Raw genomic sequence first — 15237 nt, 5'->3', positions numbered from 1 at the left:
CAGCCTGACCCCTTCAGCTGGGTTTTCCCTCGATTCCTGCCTGCGCCTTCCCCCAGGGGGTGGCGGGGAAGGGGAGCGATGCTCTCAGCCTGGGACACAGACACGCGCACAGGCAGCACGGAGCCAGGCGTCTGTTTATTAGGGCCCCCCCCCCCCTACCCCGGGGCCATCACACGTTGTTGGGGTTGTAGCACAGCATGTTGAGCGTGATGTTCTCGTCCCAGTGACGCAGCAGCAGGAACAAGTGCCTGGCTGCCCCTTTGAGGCAGCCCACGTCCACCCCCTCGGGCAGCCGCTGCGCCTGCAGCCACGCGTCCGCCTTGGCCGCCACCAGCTCCCACTCCTCGAAGAAGCCGGCGCAGCGGTGCTCCAGCCACGCCAGGGCCACCGCCGTGGCCCAGCTGGCGCTCTCCAGGTCCTCAGGGCCCGCGTCCTGCCAGCTGAGGCCGGCCTCCGAGGGGGCGGCCGAGTGGGGGCCGGTGTCGGACTCGGAGCCGTGCCCGCTGTCCGCCTGCGCCCACACGGCCGCGCTGGGCACCTCGGAGCAGGTGCTGTGGGACGGGGGCGAGCCGGGTTCGGGGGCTGCCGCCGGCTCCTCGGCGGAGGGTCCTGCCCCGGGGCTGCTCTTGGCCACCGGGGACGTGGGGCTGAGGCTGGCGCGGTGGGAGGCGTACGGGGAAGCCCGGCGCAGGCGGTCCAGGGGGATCTGCACCACCTCGGAGAAGCTCTCGGTGAGCTGGAAGGGGCCCCGGGCTTGCTGCAGCTGCACCTGCAACGGGGGAGTGGGAGAGTGGGGGGAGGCAGGAGGGGACCCAGACCCTCTGCAGGCCCAGTACGCAGGGTTAGGGCTTCAGGGACTGCCCAAATCCCCCCCAAAATAGCCCTCAGAGGCCCCCAGAGCCACGCAAGGACACAGCAGCGCTCCTCCGAGCCGCTGGATTTGCATCCTCGGCTGTTTCGGCCAGGCTGCTGCAGCTGGCGAAACCGAGCATCTCCCCGGGGTGCTGCAGGTGTGGGACGCGTGACCCGGGGAGGGGGGGGACACCCTGTTTGACCCCCCCCCCAGGGACAGATCCCTACCAGCGGGAGGTAGTCGTGGCTGGCGCTGGTGCTGGAGCGCTCGCTCTCGGGGCTGAGGCAGTGCGGGCGCAGCGCCAGGCTGGGCCCCCTGCGCCGGCTCAGGCTGAACCTGCCCGGGGCAAACAGCAATTAACGGGGCAATTAACGGGGCAACAGGGGAGCCCAGTCCACTGCCAGGCTGCTGGAAGGAAGGGGCTGGAGCACGGACCCCCCCCAAACCAGGAGGCGGCACTGCCCCTCTCCCCGTGCCCTACGGGGTGCCGTGCCCCCTGCCCCGAGGCATGGAGTGGGGCAGCCTCACCTGGAGCCAGCGATGCTCTCGGTGGATTTCTGCGAGCCCATGGAGGAGGTGGAGGGGCTGGTTGGTGGCCCTAAAATGGGGAGAGCTGAGCGTGGTGGGGCCGTGGTGCACGGGGAAGCATTCAGCCCACGTGCCCCGACCCGTGAGGGGGTTCGGGGCACAGTGGGTGCCAGCACCGCGGGGCTCCACCGGTGATGGGGCAGCCCCCATCCCTCACCCCTGGACGTACCGTTAGTGCCGTTCTGCTTTTCCCAGCCCGAGGTGGTGGAGGAGACGCTGGCTGGAGAGCCGGGGACCTCGTCCCTCTCTGCAAGACAGCAAAGCCCCGAGGGCACCGCGTCCGCCCCATCCTTGTGGCACGGAGCTGCCGCCCCCTCCCCAGCGCAGGGCAGAGATCGGCGTCTCCTCCTGGAGCCTTATGACTTGAGGCAGCTCACCAACAATTTTGGGAACACCCCACAGCACCCAGCGTCCTCAGGGATCCCCTACCTGGGCCGATGAGAGCCTCCTCCTGCTCCTCCACGTCCCGCTGCTGGCCCAGGCTCGCCGAGCCGCTCCGGTGCCGCCAGCTCCCGGCCGAGCCGGCTGCAAGGCACCACGGCAGCTCAGCCCGTGCCGTGCCCTCTCCCCCTTCCCCATCCCGTTCACCCCCTCAGCTCCACGCCAGGACCCCCACGGCCCTGCCTACCTGTGCCCCACACCTGCGGGGCCGCGGGCAGCGCTGCCCGCGTGGCTCCATCCACGGGCACCACGCAGGTGTAGAGGGAAGGCACGTTGCAGGCTTTGCTGGTCTGCATGGCTTTCAGGCGAAACCGGCGGGCGAAACCTGCCCAGAAGGGGCTGTTAGCGGGGGGTGAGAAGCAGCTGGGACCGGGATGGGGACTGGGATGGGGACTGGCACCCACCCTGCTCCAGCTCAGCCTCCCGCTGAGCTGCCTTCTCGCTGTCCCGGATGACGGAGCGTGCTGCCAAGCCGTGCAGGGGCTTCTCCCCGTCCATGCCCGCTCGCCGTGGGGGCTCCTCTCCTCCCGTCCCATCCCGGGGCCGCAGCAGGGACTCGAGCGAGGCCGTCACCTCCCAGGACACGGGTTTGCCGGCCCGCAGCCCGTGGATCACCACGTGGCAGCGCAGGGGCAGGCAGGGATCGCCCTGGCTGGGCTCCCTCACCTCAGGCGAGGCGCTGAAGAGGTAGGATGGCTCCACCAGCATATCCCAGTCCAGGTGGGTGGGCGAGAGCAGGTTATCTGAGCGGCACAGGACGCGGGCTTGGCACGGCGGCTCCGCATGACACTAGGGCCACCCCTTGTCCCCAAAGCCACCACTCACTCGACTCCCCCACGCTGTGCTGCAGCCGCGGCGTTTTGGGGCCCAGCTGGTCCAGCCGCCCCTCCAGGGACTGGTTCCTCTTCTGCGACACCTTCTCCAGGGCCCGGCAGAGCCGCCGTGCGTCCAGCTCCCCGTGCGGCGAGGAAAAGCTGCGGCCAGCCAGGGCGGCTCGTGCCAGAGCCTTCTGCCTCCGTGCCAGCTCCTCGGCACTCAGGGCCGCCGGTACCTGCGGGGAAGGCTCACGGCGAGCCGGTGGGCAGCGGCAGGGAGCCCAGACAGGGCCCGGCTGTGCCAAAACGCGACGGGGCATCTGCAGCCCCGGCTGGTGCCCAGCTCCTCTGCAAGCTGGCAACAATGACCCACCAGCCTCCCCAAGCAACAGGTGATGCTCGCCAGGCGCTTAATGCACGTGGGCAGGGCTGATTGCACCGAGATGGGAGTTTGTAAACACCTGGCTCAGGTCAACATGGAGATGGGAGGATTTCTTGGTGATGTTTGAGCTTGTGGGGGCTCATTTTGGCTGCTCAGGGCTGGAGCACACCCCGGTGCCTGCCTGGGCTCCAGCTCCGAGCTGGGGCAGGGCATCAGCACCCGTCTGCATGTCACCCCAACAGCACAGGGGGATCGTTTACGCCACAGGGAAATCACTTACGCTTGACATTTCGGCTGCAAAGGCCACCAGCTGCCCGTGCTATTGTGCAGCGGGTGCGGGTTACCTAAGCCGCGCCGGGGAGGAGCAGCAGGGTGTCCCGGAGCCGGGGGACAGCTGGCCTCGCCTGGCCTCGGGGCCGTCCTCACCCTGCTACCAGGGAGCAGCCGCTCCCCACCGCAGCGACCTGGCTGGGTTTTAAACCCAGCCATGAAGCAGCCGGGACGTGCCCGGCGCTAATGAAGCATCGTTTGGCTTTGGCAGAGGGCTGAGGAAGCCGGGCGGGAGCCAGACCACCCTCTCCCTCGCTTGGCAGGCTCGTTACCTGGTGCCAGCCCAACTGCTTTCGCTTGATTCCTGCAGCGTCAACGAGGACCTGAGCTGGCTGAGGCTTTGCTTAGCCACAGGGCTGCCCATCAGCCCAGGGAACACAGGGGAGACAAGGATGAGGGGGCTATTTGGTCCCCAGCTGCCCTTCCAGCGGGACAAAACCACACCAGGAGCCTCCTGGCAGCACCCAGAGCTGAACCCAGCCTCCAGCCCGTTGTCCAAGCACAACGAGACACCAGCTACATGGGGATCAGCCTTACCTTGACGCCAGCCGGGGCCGGGGCCGAGGGCAGCGGGGCGGATTTGGTGGAGGACTCGCAGAGGGACAGGCTCTTCTGGCCCTGCTGGGAAGCAGCATCGGGGGCCGGGGAGCCTCCCTCGGGGGCCACGTCGCGGGAGCCGGTGGACTCGCTGCTGGTGGAGCTGCGGGAGAGCAGCCCCTGGCTGCGGTCGGTGCTGACGGAGCAGTGCGTCAGGACGTACTGCTCCTGGATGTAGGAGGGCTGGTAGATCCTCTTCCAGATGTCTCCCCCCGACACGAGGTCCGTGCCTGCTCGATAAACGGGCACCCCGTCAGGATCCTGCCCCCGGGCCACCCCCGCTGCTCCCGCTGCCCGTCCCCACTCACTGCGCTCCGACTCCTCTGTGCCACCAGCCGAGACCTCCAGGGACACCTCTCCGGAGCCTGCGCTGCCTCGGGACGGCTCGCGGCGCTCCCCGGGCACCGGTGGCCGCGTCCCCCCGGGGCTGGGCACCTCGTCCTGCGAGGGGACAGCCGAGCCCCTGCGAGCCCTGTCCCGGCCCTGGCGGAGAGATGGTCCCACCATCAGCCCCGTCACACACAGCCCGGTGGCACGGACACGCAGGGGGGTTAGAAATGTCCCGGGGAGGTCTGTAGGGCCCCCGGTCTCACCGCCGGGCGCCTGTCCCGGAATCGGGCGATGCTGTACAGGGTGCAGTAGCTGACCAGCCGGTCACCGGGGTACAGGGCTGCGATCTCGGTGGGCGAGAGCAGGGCCTCGGTGCTGTCGGGGACGTACCAGTCGATGGTGATGTCGCTGACGGCCGGCTCGATCGCCTTCTTCAGGGACTTGATGAGCTGGGGAGGGGAGAGGAGCTGGCATCCGCCCCGCGGTTCCCCCATTCCCTGCCCCGTGCCGGGCCCTACCTTGGGCTGCAGCCTCTCGGCCGGGCTCAGGAACTCAGCACAGCCCCGGCTCAGCTTGGCCACGGCCGTCAGCAGCCGCCGGCACGCCCGTGGGCCCATGCCGAAGCTGAAGCACCTGCGGGAAGGAGCCACGTGCTGAAAAAAAGAAACATTTTTGGGGAAAAAGCGCCGTGCCCCCGCCGCGGTGCCGTACCTGGCGGTGCTGGCCTGCCGGCGCACCAGCTGGAGGATCCTGCCCGTGCCGCCCGCCGCCGCCGCCGCGGTGAAGAGGAAGAGCTGCCGGGGGTAGCCGTGGTGCAGGGGCTGTGCCAGCGCCCAGCTCAGGGCCGCCAGGAGGTCGGGGCCACCCGTGGCCACCCGCAGCTCGCCCAGGTGCCGGCAGGCGCGGCGCAGCGTCTCCTGCATGCATGGACGGACAGATGGATGGCTCGTGGAATGGACAGGAGCCATGGGAAAGGGGTCGGGGTGGGGAGGATGGAGGGGGCCGGGGCTGTGCTTCCCCTGGCAGCACTCACGTTGCTGCAGAGGCGGCTGGAGGGGAAGAGAGGCTGGACGTCGGAGCCGAAGCCAGCGATGTTGAGCAGGGTCCCCGCCGGGAGGCTCTTCAGGGCCACCAGCAGAGCTTCCTGGGGTGGTGGCGAGGGGACAGGGAGCGCTGCTGAGGGCCTGCCACTCGGCGAGAGCCCCCAGCCCCTGCTGCCCCTCCTCACCTTGACCTTGTCGACGTCGGGGCCGCTCATGGTGCCGCTGCGGTCGACGAGGAAGAGGACCTCGCGGGTGACGCTCTGCAGGTCCCCCGGGGCGGGCTCCACCGCCGGGCAGAAGTTGAGCATCAGCACAGGGTTGGGGAAGATGTCTTTGTGGAAACGCTTCTGCACAAAGGCCACCTGCAAGCCAGGAGGGAGGGCGAGGGGCTAATTCGCACCCCTCAGCCCCACAGGGCCCACACCGGGGTCTCCCTCACGTCCCCCCCACCCCGTTGTCCTCCCCATGGGCTGGCACCGGCCATGCCCTGTTACCTGTCTCTCGCCGCTGCCGTCCTTCCTGGCTATCCGTGCGTAGTCCCGGCGGCTCCGGATGTGCGCCTCGTACTCGGGGTAGCTCATGGTGCCCTCCTCCATCACCAGGTGGGGCTGGTGGGGCTCTGGGTGGGGCAGAAAGGGCTCAAAGCCGCCCCAAGCCCAGAATTTTTGGGGGCAATGCCCAACCTCCCCCAAACCCGTGACTCTTCCAGGCACCATCAGCCCTTACCGCAGGGGTAGAGGATGATCTCCACGTCCCTGTCGTAGCGGTGGCGCTCAGCCAGGGTGACACAGGTGGTGGTGGCAGAGGTGGCCCAGGGGTCGGCATCGGCACGCAGCGCATGGGTCGGGCTCTCCAGGCCTGGGGGGGGGACACACAGAGGTGGGGGCAGCCCTAGTTGGCTCCAGACCTGGCACGGCCACGGGTCCAAGGACGCCGCTCGCCTGCCAGCGCTGATGGGATTAGCGCTGCCGGCGGCCAGGAGCACCCCGTCTGCCCGGCACCCCCCGCAGCCTCCATCCATCACGCCTCCGCCGAGGACAGGACGGAGGCTGCTGACTCAGAGCCTGGTGGCAGCGGCCCAGAGCCGTGGCCCTGCCAGGTGTGGGGCGATTTGGGGATGGGGGGTGCTCATCCCGCAGCCCCCGCGCCCCCAGCCTTACCTGCCAGCAAGCAGGGGCCCTTCACCAGCAGCTCGAAGGCGAACTCGTAAGGAAAGGGGTTGCGGGGCTGTCCCCAAAAGACGTCCGTGCTCTCCGCGGGGGCCACGGGGGCAGGCTGGCTCCGTGCGCCGGGCCCCCCGAAACAGCTGGTGGGGCTGCAAGGGGAGCGGGGTGAGGGCAGCGCCGGGGCCCCCGCGCCTCCCCTGCACCCCCGGCGTCCCCCCCCGGGACGGCAGAGACTCAGGAAGCAGTGAAAATCACCATAGGGCCAACCTGTCGTCACACAAGCTTCCCGGCTCGCTCTCCCGCTCGGGGGCGGCGGCGACGCGCGGCGCGAGGACCGGGGGGAGGACGAGGCGCAGGGCCCCCCCCGGCAGCGTGGGCAGCTCCTGCGCCGTGCGCAGCGTCACGGCCAGGCTCTCGGCCGGGCCCAGCGAGCCCGTGCTGATGACGAAGGTGGAGCGCTCGGCGTCTTCGTCCAGGACGAGGTGACCTGCGCAGAGGGGGAGCGGTGAGGAAGAGGAGCGGCTCTGCCACCCTCCCGGAGAGGGGACGCCGGGATCTCCAGTCCCAAAGGCCTCCAAGGCACCGGGATGGCCTGGCTGGGGCTCTCCAGCCCTTGGTGCCCCCCACCTTGCCATGCAAATTCTGGCACCGTGGTACTCACCGGCGGCACAGCGGCGAGGCCGCCCAGGGCTGGTGCGGCACTCGAGGCAGCAGTCCTGCGCCCGGTGCCGGCTCTGCACCTGGAAGGTGACCCGCCGGCTGCCCGCCGCCGCCTCGAAGCCGGCCACCACCTCCGACTCCTCCAGCGGGTAGATGAAGACACCTGCGGGTGGGAGACAGCCCCGAGGCACAGCCCCCAAAAACTCATCCGAGCTGCATGGCACGCGGGGTGCCCTTGCGTGGTAAAGGGGCTGGGGACGGGGTGCTCCCCGGCACGGGGGTTTTTAGGGTTCCTGCAGCCCCTCTTACCTTCCACGGGCTCCTCGCGGGGGTTGGTGTACACCAGGTGGGCGGCGATGCTCAGGGCGTAGCCGTTGGCACAGGCCCTCACCCTGGAGCTCTTCAGGGGCAGAGCCTCCCAGGAGGAGAGCGCGTACAGACCCGGCATGGTCCCTCGGTGCGGGCTGCCGGGGAGGGGGACACGCTCATCATCCCCACAGGGGGATGGGGCGCATGGACCTGAACCCAAATCTCTTCTCTGGAGACGGGGTCTGGAGCCGAACCTCAGCCCTCTGGAGCCATGGAGCCCGCAGGCACCAGGACTCCTAGGCACACAGCCACACGTGTGGCCCCATCTCTCGGCCACCCCAAAGCGGCCCGGTGGCTCTGGGGCCTCCCCAGCGCATCTCCCGCGCTGGCTGGGAGAGGAGCATCTGCTGCTCCCATCTCCATCCACCCACAGAGGTTACCAGGGCAATTCGTTTCAAAAAAAAAAAAAAAAGATGCGAGAGGAGCCCGCAGCGTAACTAGGACAAAACAGAGTGCGGTGTTTGCTGGGGGGTTAATAATTAACAACAAGGTCAGCACCGCTCCGAGGAGCGGCACGGAGGGGAAGGCTCTGCAGGGAGGGGATGATGCTGAGGGGATGGATGATGCTGTGCCTCGGGGCAGCGAAGCTTGGCGTGGAGATGTGGGTGTGTGGCCATGGGAGGAGGCTGCTCGGGATGCCTTGCAACCCACAACACCCAGGAGCAGCACCCCAAAATGCTGCCCAGGGTCTGCCCAACGTCTCCTCACCCCATGCCATCACCAAGTTGTGTGAAATATTTGGGGCAGCCTGCGTGGCTCTGCACCCCCCCGCCACATCCCCAAGCGCCTGACACCAAGCAGCCTCGTCCCGCCGTGGGTTTCAGCGCGTGGCAAGGACAAGGCCAGGTAGAAGCAAACCATCTGGTCCCCGCACCCCAGTGGCCTTCGCCCCAGGAACAGCTCGTGCGGGCGTCGGGAACACGAGGCGGGGTGCCCTCGTCCGAAGGGTGCCTCGGTTGGAGCATCCTTGAAGGCAGAGCAGGGCTGAACCTCAGGAGCTGAGCCTGGCGCGGGGCAGGGAGCCCCCGGGGGGCTGTGTTAGTGACATGGCTGCATCCCAGTGAAACCATGGGGTCACAGGGGATGAGTGCCCCTGGATTGGCACCTTGGGGTGGTGCTGGCACGTCCCCGTCACCCTGCGCTCCTCGCCACCTCCAGCCCCATGTGCCAGGTGCCCCCGCCTGCTCTCACAGCGCACGGGGGGCACTCTGCTGCAGCACCCAGCTCTGGGGAGCAGGATGCCCCCCGCCCGGCTGCCCTGAGCCATTCGGGAGGGATTTCACCCCAAAGCCCTTCCATTAGTTCCCAAGGCACCTGGCTCAGCGCTCAGCAACGCGCCCGCTGTTTGCCGTGCCGCCCCCTGGCCGGGGCACGCCGCCTTGTTTACCGGGCTTAGAGGAGAAGCTGTCCCGGCTGCTTTTTATCACTCCTCGTTGCATTTACACTGCCAGGGTAAACAGGGCCCATCTGGCCCTGCCGCGCTTCCCGCAGGCTGCTCTAAGCCCCGAGGTAATGAATAAAACCAGACCCGAAGGTCCTCGCCCCGGCCACAGCCCCTGGAGCAGCAAATTGTCCCCGGTGCCAGCGCGGCATCGCCAGCGGGTCCCACCTCCAGTGCAACCACGGGCACCTTTGCAGCCCCCTCCTCATCCTCCCTGCCCACAGAGCTGTGATGGGCACTAAGGGGAGAAGCAGCTCGCCCCTAGCTCCGGATAACTTCGTGTCTGTCCTGTGAGCAGGGGGATTTGTTCCAGGCAGGTGCTGCTGAAAGCCAGGCGTGCGCAGTGCCCGAGCTCACGGGGCGGCTGTAGGCAGCTGGGAACAGCAGCACAGCTTCACCTCCTGCACTGACGGCTGCCTGGCCGGGGCCAAGGGGGAGATCGGCCCAAACAGGGGCAAACCCAGTGGAAATTTCCACTGGAGATGAGCGGTGACAGTGGCACACGGCTGTGAACGACCGGGATGGAGGGGCTGGGTCCTGAGTCCCTGCAGCAACACCCCACGGGGATCCTTCCACCTGCTGCTTGGGGGTGCTGCCCTGCCTGCGGGGCATCGCTTGGTTGGGATGTGAGGCCCTGGGAGCAGGATCTGCCCCAGCACAGCCACTGGAGCAGGGGCAGGCTGCTGCCTGTGGGGCTAGCCACTTTACAGGGAGCCCAGGGCAGGGGGATTTCCCCAGGGGCTGCAAAAGGCAAAGGGCACCACGGGCAGGGGGCTGCCCGGAACCACAATCAGCTGTGCTGACCCCAGCCCCAGGTGCTCTTCTTGCTGCTTTCCCTGCTGGAAAGTCTGAGCAGAGCAGAGCACGGTGCGTGCAGGCACACAGAAAACGTCCAGGACAGACACTGCCCCCCTCAAAGCCCCCTGCCCACCACGGCGCACGCTTCCCAGCCACGTTGCCGCTGGCTCAAAGCTCTCTCTCGCCCCCCTCTCTGTCCCATCCTGCTGCTCTTCCCTCCCCTGAGCCACTGAACCCCCTGGAAAACCACAGCCCCGTGCCAGGGAGCAGGAATTCCCTTCAGTGCACCCCCACAGAAGCACCCCAGCCCCATGGAGCCCCCCAGGAGGGGACGTGCCGGCAGGGGGGCCCTGCAGAAGGCTCCTGCTGCCCCTGCAGCCACGGGGTGTTTGTGGCACAGCCCACAGCCCGGCTGCTGATGCCTTGAGGGATGGTCCTGCAGTTATTAGAGCCACCGGTGCTGGCTTTAAAGTCCTGGTGGTCTCAGCACTTTCACTGCTTGGTTCCCTTCTAACCCCCCCTCCGTGATCCGGGGCTGCCCCACCAGCGGCTGCCTGAACCCAAAGCGCCCCGATCCCCCTGCCCCAGGCCTTACCTGCAGGATGAGGATGACACAGAGGCTGCAGGCTGAGCACCACGAGAAACCTCTGCCTTGGGGGGGCTCCTTTCCCCTTGGGTGGGGGTCCGCACAGCGGGGCCGAGCGGTGCCGCCGCCCCTCCTGCTGCAGCTCCTGCTCTGGCACCGACTCCTTCACCGCCGCTGCTCCATCCCTCGCTCCCTGTGCCAGCAGCCAGGGCTGCTCCAAGCCCAGCCTCGTTAAAGAGACACGATCCCCGCCACCGTGGCCCCGGGGAGGGCTGGGGGACACGCTCACGTGTGGCACCGGGGGGGTCCCAGGGGGTGGCCGAGGGGACCAGGCCTCCAGGTGGGCGTCACGCAGCGCCGAGGCAGGGCGTCCGCCCCAAACGCGGGCGCCCCGGGGACCCACGGAGCCTGCACGTGGCACGGGGGGATCCCAGCCCTGAAGAAGAGCAGGAAAAAAGCTGGGGGGAACCAGGGAGAGCTCAGCTTTTGGGTGAAGAGCGTGGCGAAAAGTCTGCTGGGGAGGGTGCGGGCGGCCAGGAGGTGCTGGCACAGGCAGGACACGTCTGCTGGCAGGGAGATCCTGCTGAGCCCAGACTGGGGCGCTGGGAGTCCCCCAGCCACCGCCGCCTGAGCAGGACTGGGCAGAAAAACAGCAGATTTGGGGCTTATCCCTGCACTGCCTCTTCCAGGCAGCTCCCTCGCCGTGCTGCTATAGATAGGGCTGTGCTGCCGCTGCACTTTTTATAGAGCATGCACGGGGGAGGCACCGTCCTCTCGTGCAGCACCAAACCCACCGTTACAGCCTCACCAAACCCGGAGCAGAGCCGAGCTGAACGGGCAGTGAGCGGGGAGAAGTAGCAGCGGCAGGGCCAGCAGCCCCCGGTCCTCAGCAGCAGGTGATTTCGGAGCAGAGCATCGTCTGGATCTCACCCCCAAACCATCGCAGGCTTCGGGGTCCTCAGCACCGGATTTGGAGGCGGTTGCAGAAGCAGCAAGGGATGGAAACCTCCGCTGGAAGACGCCTTTTGCCGCACATGGTACCGCAGGGCACGCTCCCTCCTCCCGGCTCGTTACGCTGCACTTCAGCCAGCACAATTAGCTGGTGGAGAGGCACTCTGCGGGTCCCCTGGGTGCCTGCAAGAGTGCACCGAGCCGTTCCCTTCCCCTGCGCTGGATGCTCCAGCACGCTGCCTCCAATCCCTTTTCTGCACAATGCTCAGGCATGCCGCTGCTCTGCTCCCCTGGCGTTTAGGGCTGTGGTGCCAGGGGCTCCCCATACATTTCCCCATGCCGGGTGCCACCCCATAACCACACATTTCCCCAAGCCAGGTGCCATCCCAGCAAGCCACCAAGGCACAACGCGCCCTGCAGCGCGCACAAGGCTCCCGCTCCCACTGCGAGCACCGCGACCGCTCCAGCACCAGCAAAAAAAAAACAACAACATGCAAGCTTTGATTTTTCTCGGAGATATTGTTTCTAGGCCAAAGCGACGCTAAGAAAAGCTTCCAAACGCGAGCGCTGGGTTGGTGCCACCAGCTGGGGCGACGCGGGGCTCGGGTGCAGCTGATGCTGTCGGCAGCCCCCAGCGTTACCCCACAGTGGGTGGGTAAATGCAGCCGTGCCCGGGGTCGGGGATGCAGCGGTGCCTCCCGAACCGGCTGGCAGCCCCGGGGAGAGGCCGGCTGCCTCCATCCCCGTGCTCGCAGCAGCGTGAGACAAGAGCCGTGCGCTGCCTGTTCTGCACAGTCACTGCTCCGCCGCTGCAGCCAGGGAGCAGCCCTCGCTGCGAGGCTGGAAGCAGAGCTGAGAGAGCTCGGTGCAGCCGAGCTGGGCGTTAAACCCTACAAGTGTGTGGCGGGGTGGGCCCAGCAGCCCCGCTGGGCACCCACAGACCCCAGTCCTGCTGCCAGCATCCCACGGAAAGCAAACCAAGGCAGAGCCCCGGCCTGGGTGGCACTCCCCAAATCTCCCCGTAGCTCGTGGTGGGCTTAATGGGCTGCGTTATCGCCCTGAAGCTCCTCCAGGTGCTCCTAAATCACTGCAAAACCCTACAAATTTAGGGCCACCCGACGAACCACCCAAAAGCCGAGGAGATGCTGGCCGTGCTCAGCACACCCCCGAGGGGTACAGGGACCCCGGTAGCCCCCGGGATGAGCCCAGACCCCCCCCCCTGGGGGGCTCGCAGGGCCGGATCGGGGCTGATCCAGCCCCAGCCCCAGGCGGGGGTTCCCGGAGGACACCGGGGGGGGGCGCAGGGTCGGGCACGGGCGGCTGGGGGCGGCCGCACTCCGGGAAGCGGAACTCGGCAGCACGGGAGGGGCCCGCAGGGGGAGAGCCCGGTCCTCGGTGCCGGCTTGGGACGGGGGTACCGGGGGTACCGGGGGTACCGGGGGGAAGGTACCGGGGGGGCACCGGGGGGGGAAAGGGAGGGTTATCGGGGGGTTTTGGGAAGCAGGGGGGGCGTGGGGGGGAGAGGGCAGAGCCGCAGCAAACCCCCAGGGATGGGGGATCGGGAACCGGGATGGGGACCGGGGGTGGGGATGGGGACGGGGATGTCGGTCCTGGGGGGTCCGAGGGGCTCCCGGTTTCCATACGGCGCCCCCACCCCAGCCCCGCCCGGGAGGCTGCTTCCCTCTAGCGGGCAGAACCCGGCAGGACCGGGGCTGGGGGTGTCGGTACCGGGGGGGTCGGTACCGGGGTGGAGCAGCCCAGTACCGGGGGGGTCACCCCGGTGCCTCCCAGTTCCCGGAGCAGCCGCCCCCGTTCCCCCCTTGCTGCCGCAGCCCCGATCGGGCGAGGCGAGCCCAGGCTTGTCCCAAGCAGGAAGAAGGAAAAAGGGAACTCGGCCCCGATCTGCCCTGAATTTTCCCTTTTTCTGTCCCCCCTCCCCCAGCGAGAAGCCCGCTGAAGCCCAGCCATGGGGCGGCCCAGGAAGGATGCTGGCAGCACCGCGTCCCCTCGGCCGGCGGCGGCCCCCAAAACGTCCCCCGCCGCCCCGCCGCCGTCCGCCTCGGCCGCCCGTGCCTCCAGGAGCATGCCGGTGGCCGGACGGAGCCAGGAGGCGAAGCCCAGCTCGTCCCAGCCAAAATCCACGGCGGCGGCGTCCCGTGGGGCACGAGGCAATGCCGGGGAGCAGCGTGGAGCGGCCGGCGGGGGCTCATCCGCCAGCACAAGGAAGACGACGGCAGCCAAAGGAGCTGAAGGCCAAGCGAAGGCTGAGCCGTGCCCCGGCAAGGCTTCGTCCCGGTTCCTGGCCCCCCTGGACAGCCAGGACATCCCCCGGGTGGAGAAGGAGACGCGGGGCCAACGCAACAACCCCAAGTGGTACGAGTGGAGGGAGAACCGCATCACGGCCTCGGTGGCGCCCCGCATCGCCGGCAGCAAGTTCGCCAACGGGCGGACGGACGAGGTGCCGCGGTCGTATCTGAAGGCGGTGGTGAGCCCCGGCCCCACGGCGCAGACGCCGGCCATGTCGTGGGGCATCCGCAACGAGAAGGCGGCCGTGCGGGCCTACGAGCAGCTCAAGTCGCAGGAGGTGGGCCGGCCGGTGCGGGTGGAGGACTGCGGCCTCTTCATCCACAAGGAGAAGACGTGGATCGCCGCCAGCCCCGACGGCGTCGTCACCGAGGCGGACACGGGGAAGCCGCTGGGGCTGCTGGAGGTGAAGTGCCCCTACAAGCACCGCAACAGGACGGTGAGGGAGGCCTGCAAGGACCGGGACTTCTGCCTGCGGGTGGACGGCGACTCCTACGCGCTGAAGCGGGACCACGACTACTTCACCCAGGTGCAGTGCCAGATGGCGGCCGCCGGCATGCGGAAGGCCGACTTCGTGGTGCACACCAAGAAGGAGACGGCCGTGGCCCCCGTCGAGTTCGACGACGAGTTCTGGGGGCAGACGGTGCCCAAGCTGGAGAAGTTCTACACCGAGGCCGTGATCCCCCACCTGGAGGAGCAGGCCAGCAGCTCTGTGTGGGCCAAGGAGGAGTAGATGCCCGTCCTTGCTCTCCAGGATGCTCGCTTGGCTTTGGGTTGGCCGCACAAACCCAGCTTGGGCCCCTAGAATAGAAGCTGCACCTGAGTTTTCTGCTGTCTTTCGACCACTCACTGCCTCTGCCCCAGCGCTGCTGCATCGGGATGGAAGAATCTGCACCAGAAGGGCCTGCTTCGGTAAGGGGTCTGCCAGTAATGACTTAATCTGCCCAACAAAGGAGAAAAGTCCTAGAGCCCGTCCAGCACGGCCCTGTGCTCCTCACTGCCCACCAGTTCAAGCCCACAGCACTCTGATGGCAGCCAGCACACACCGAGCCCACCTGCGGGGAACGCCACATCCCTCTGCACTGGAATGAATAATGGACTCATTTTGTGGGGAAAACTGGATCCTTCAGCACCTACACTACTGTCAGGACTAATCCTTAATTCTTCTCTGGAATGGGAACAGAATCACGGAGGGTTTTTTAGAGCCCGAGAGCAAATCAAAGCCTTTGAGGTAAATCACGTTGTGCCTTAGCAGTCACAGCAGGGACACCGTTCCTCCCGAGCCACCAGCCCTGCTGGCCCTGGAGCCGTCCCAGGGCACTCAGAAAGGGGGCACTGGCTGCAGGATGGGGACGGGGGTGCCTGTTGAGGTGACCTCCACAGCAGGGAGGCTCTGGAAGAGATTCCTGTGCCACACTCCACGCACCGCAGCAGGGCAGGGAGGTGAGCATCACCCCTTTGCAGCATGGCTCGCTCTGTTAAATAAAACCTGTGTTGGATTGCATCTTCTCTGGTGGTTGTACAGCTGGGGGGTTACCTGTATGGGGGGGTTCACAGCTGGAAGTGTTTGATTTTGGCCAGAC

At 67.6% G+C, this 15237-nt stretch overlaps 2 protein-coding genes across 5 annotated transcripts; one reads left to right on the top strand and one right to left on the bottom strand.

The window, feature by feature from the left end:
• Positions 1–117: 117 nt before the first annotated feature.
• Positions 118–7679, bottom strand: VWA5B2 (von Willebrand factor A domain containing 5B2). Its single transcript, XM_032193727.1, has 21 exons — positions 7515–7679; positions 7207–7368; positions 6801–7032; positions 6540–6694; positions 6106–6237; positions 5874–5998; positions 5565–5741; positions 5370–5480; positions 5048–5253; positions 4855–4969; positions 4600–4785; positions 4315–4489; positions 3947–4236; positions 2708–2933; positions 2287–2625; positions 2070–2207; positions 1871–1966; positions 1611–1688; positions 1382–1451; positions 1081–1189; positions 118–769 (listed from the first exon to the last, which is right to left on the bottom strand). Exons 1-21 carry the CDS (start codon positions 7651–7653, stop codon positions 170–172), a joined length of 3861 nt encoding a protein of 1286 aa, XP_032049618.1. The 5' UTR covers positions 7654–7679; the 3' UTR covers positions 118–169.
• Positions 7680–11200: 3521 nt separating this feature from the next.
• Positions 11201–15158, top strand: LOC116492745 (prophage side tail fiber protein homolog StfR-like). 4 transcript variants are annotated; one of them, XM_032193699.1, is made up of 2 exons: positions 11201–11436; positions 13293–15158. In XM_032193699.1, exon 2 carries the CDS (start codon positions 13317–13319, stop codon positions 14385–14387), a length of 1071 nt encoding a protein of 356 aa, XP_032049590.1. In that variant the 5' UTR covers positions 11201–11436; positions 13293–13316; the 3' UTR covers positions 14388–15158. The 4 variants fall into 4 exon arrangements, with proteins under 4 accessions (XP_032049590.1, XP_032049591.1, XP_032049589.1 ...); XM_032193700.1 differs by lacking the exon at positions 11201–11436 and adding an exon at positions 12695–12745; XM_032193698.1 differs by lacking the exon at positions 11201–11436 and adding an exon at positions 12702–12764.
• The last annotated feature ends 79 nt before the right edge of the window (positions 15159–15237 follow it).

This window comes from Aythya fuligula, chromosome 9 (genome assembly GCF_009819795.1).
Source record: "Aythya fuligula isolate bAytFul2 chromosome 9, bAytFul2.pri, whole genome shotgun sequence".
NCBI lineage: Eukaryota > Metazoa > Chordata > Aves > Anseriformes > Anatidae > Aythya > Aythya fuligula.
Note: the sequence above shows the minus strand (reverse complement) of the source record. Positions and strands in the feature narration are given on the sequence as shown.

Coding starts and splice junctions, on each gene's coding strand:
- VWA5B2 (XM_032193727.1), bottom strand. CDS start 7,653: ATGCCGGGTCTGTACGCGCTCTCCTCCTGGGAGGCTCTGCCCCTGAAG. Junction 7,369..7,514: donor CCGCGAGGAGCCCGTGGAAG/GTAAGAGGGGCT, acceptor TCCCACCCGCAG/GTGTCTTCATCTACCCGCTG. Junction 1,967..2,069: donor CCCGCAGGTGTGGGGCACAG/GTAGGCAGGGCC, acceptor GGTGCCTTGCAG/CCGGCTCGGCCGGGAGCTGG.
- LOC116492745 (XM_032193699.1), top strand. CDS start 13,317: ATGGGGCGGCCCAGGAAGGATGCTGGCAGCACCGCGTCCCCTCGGCCG.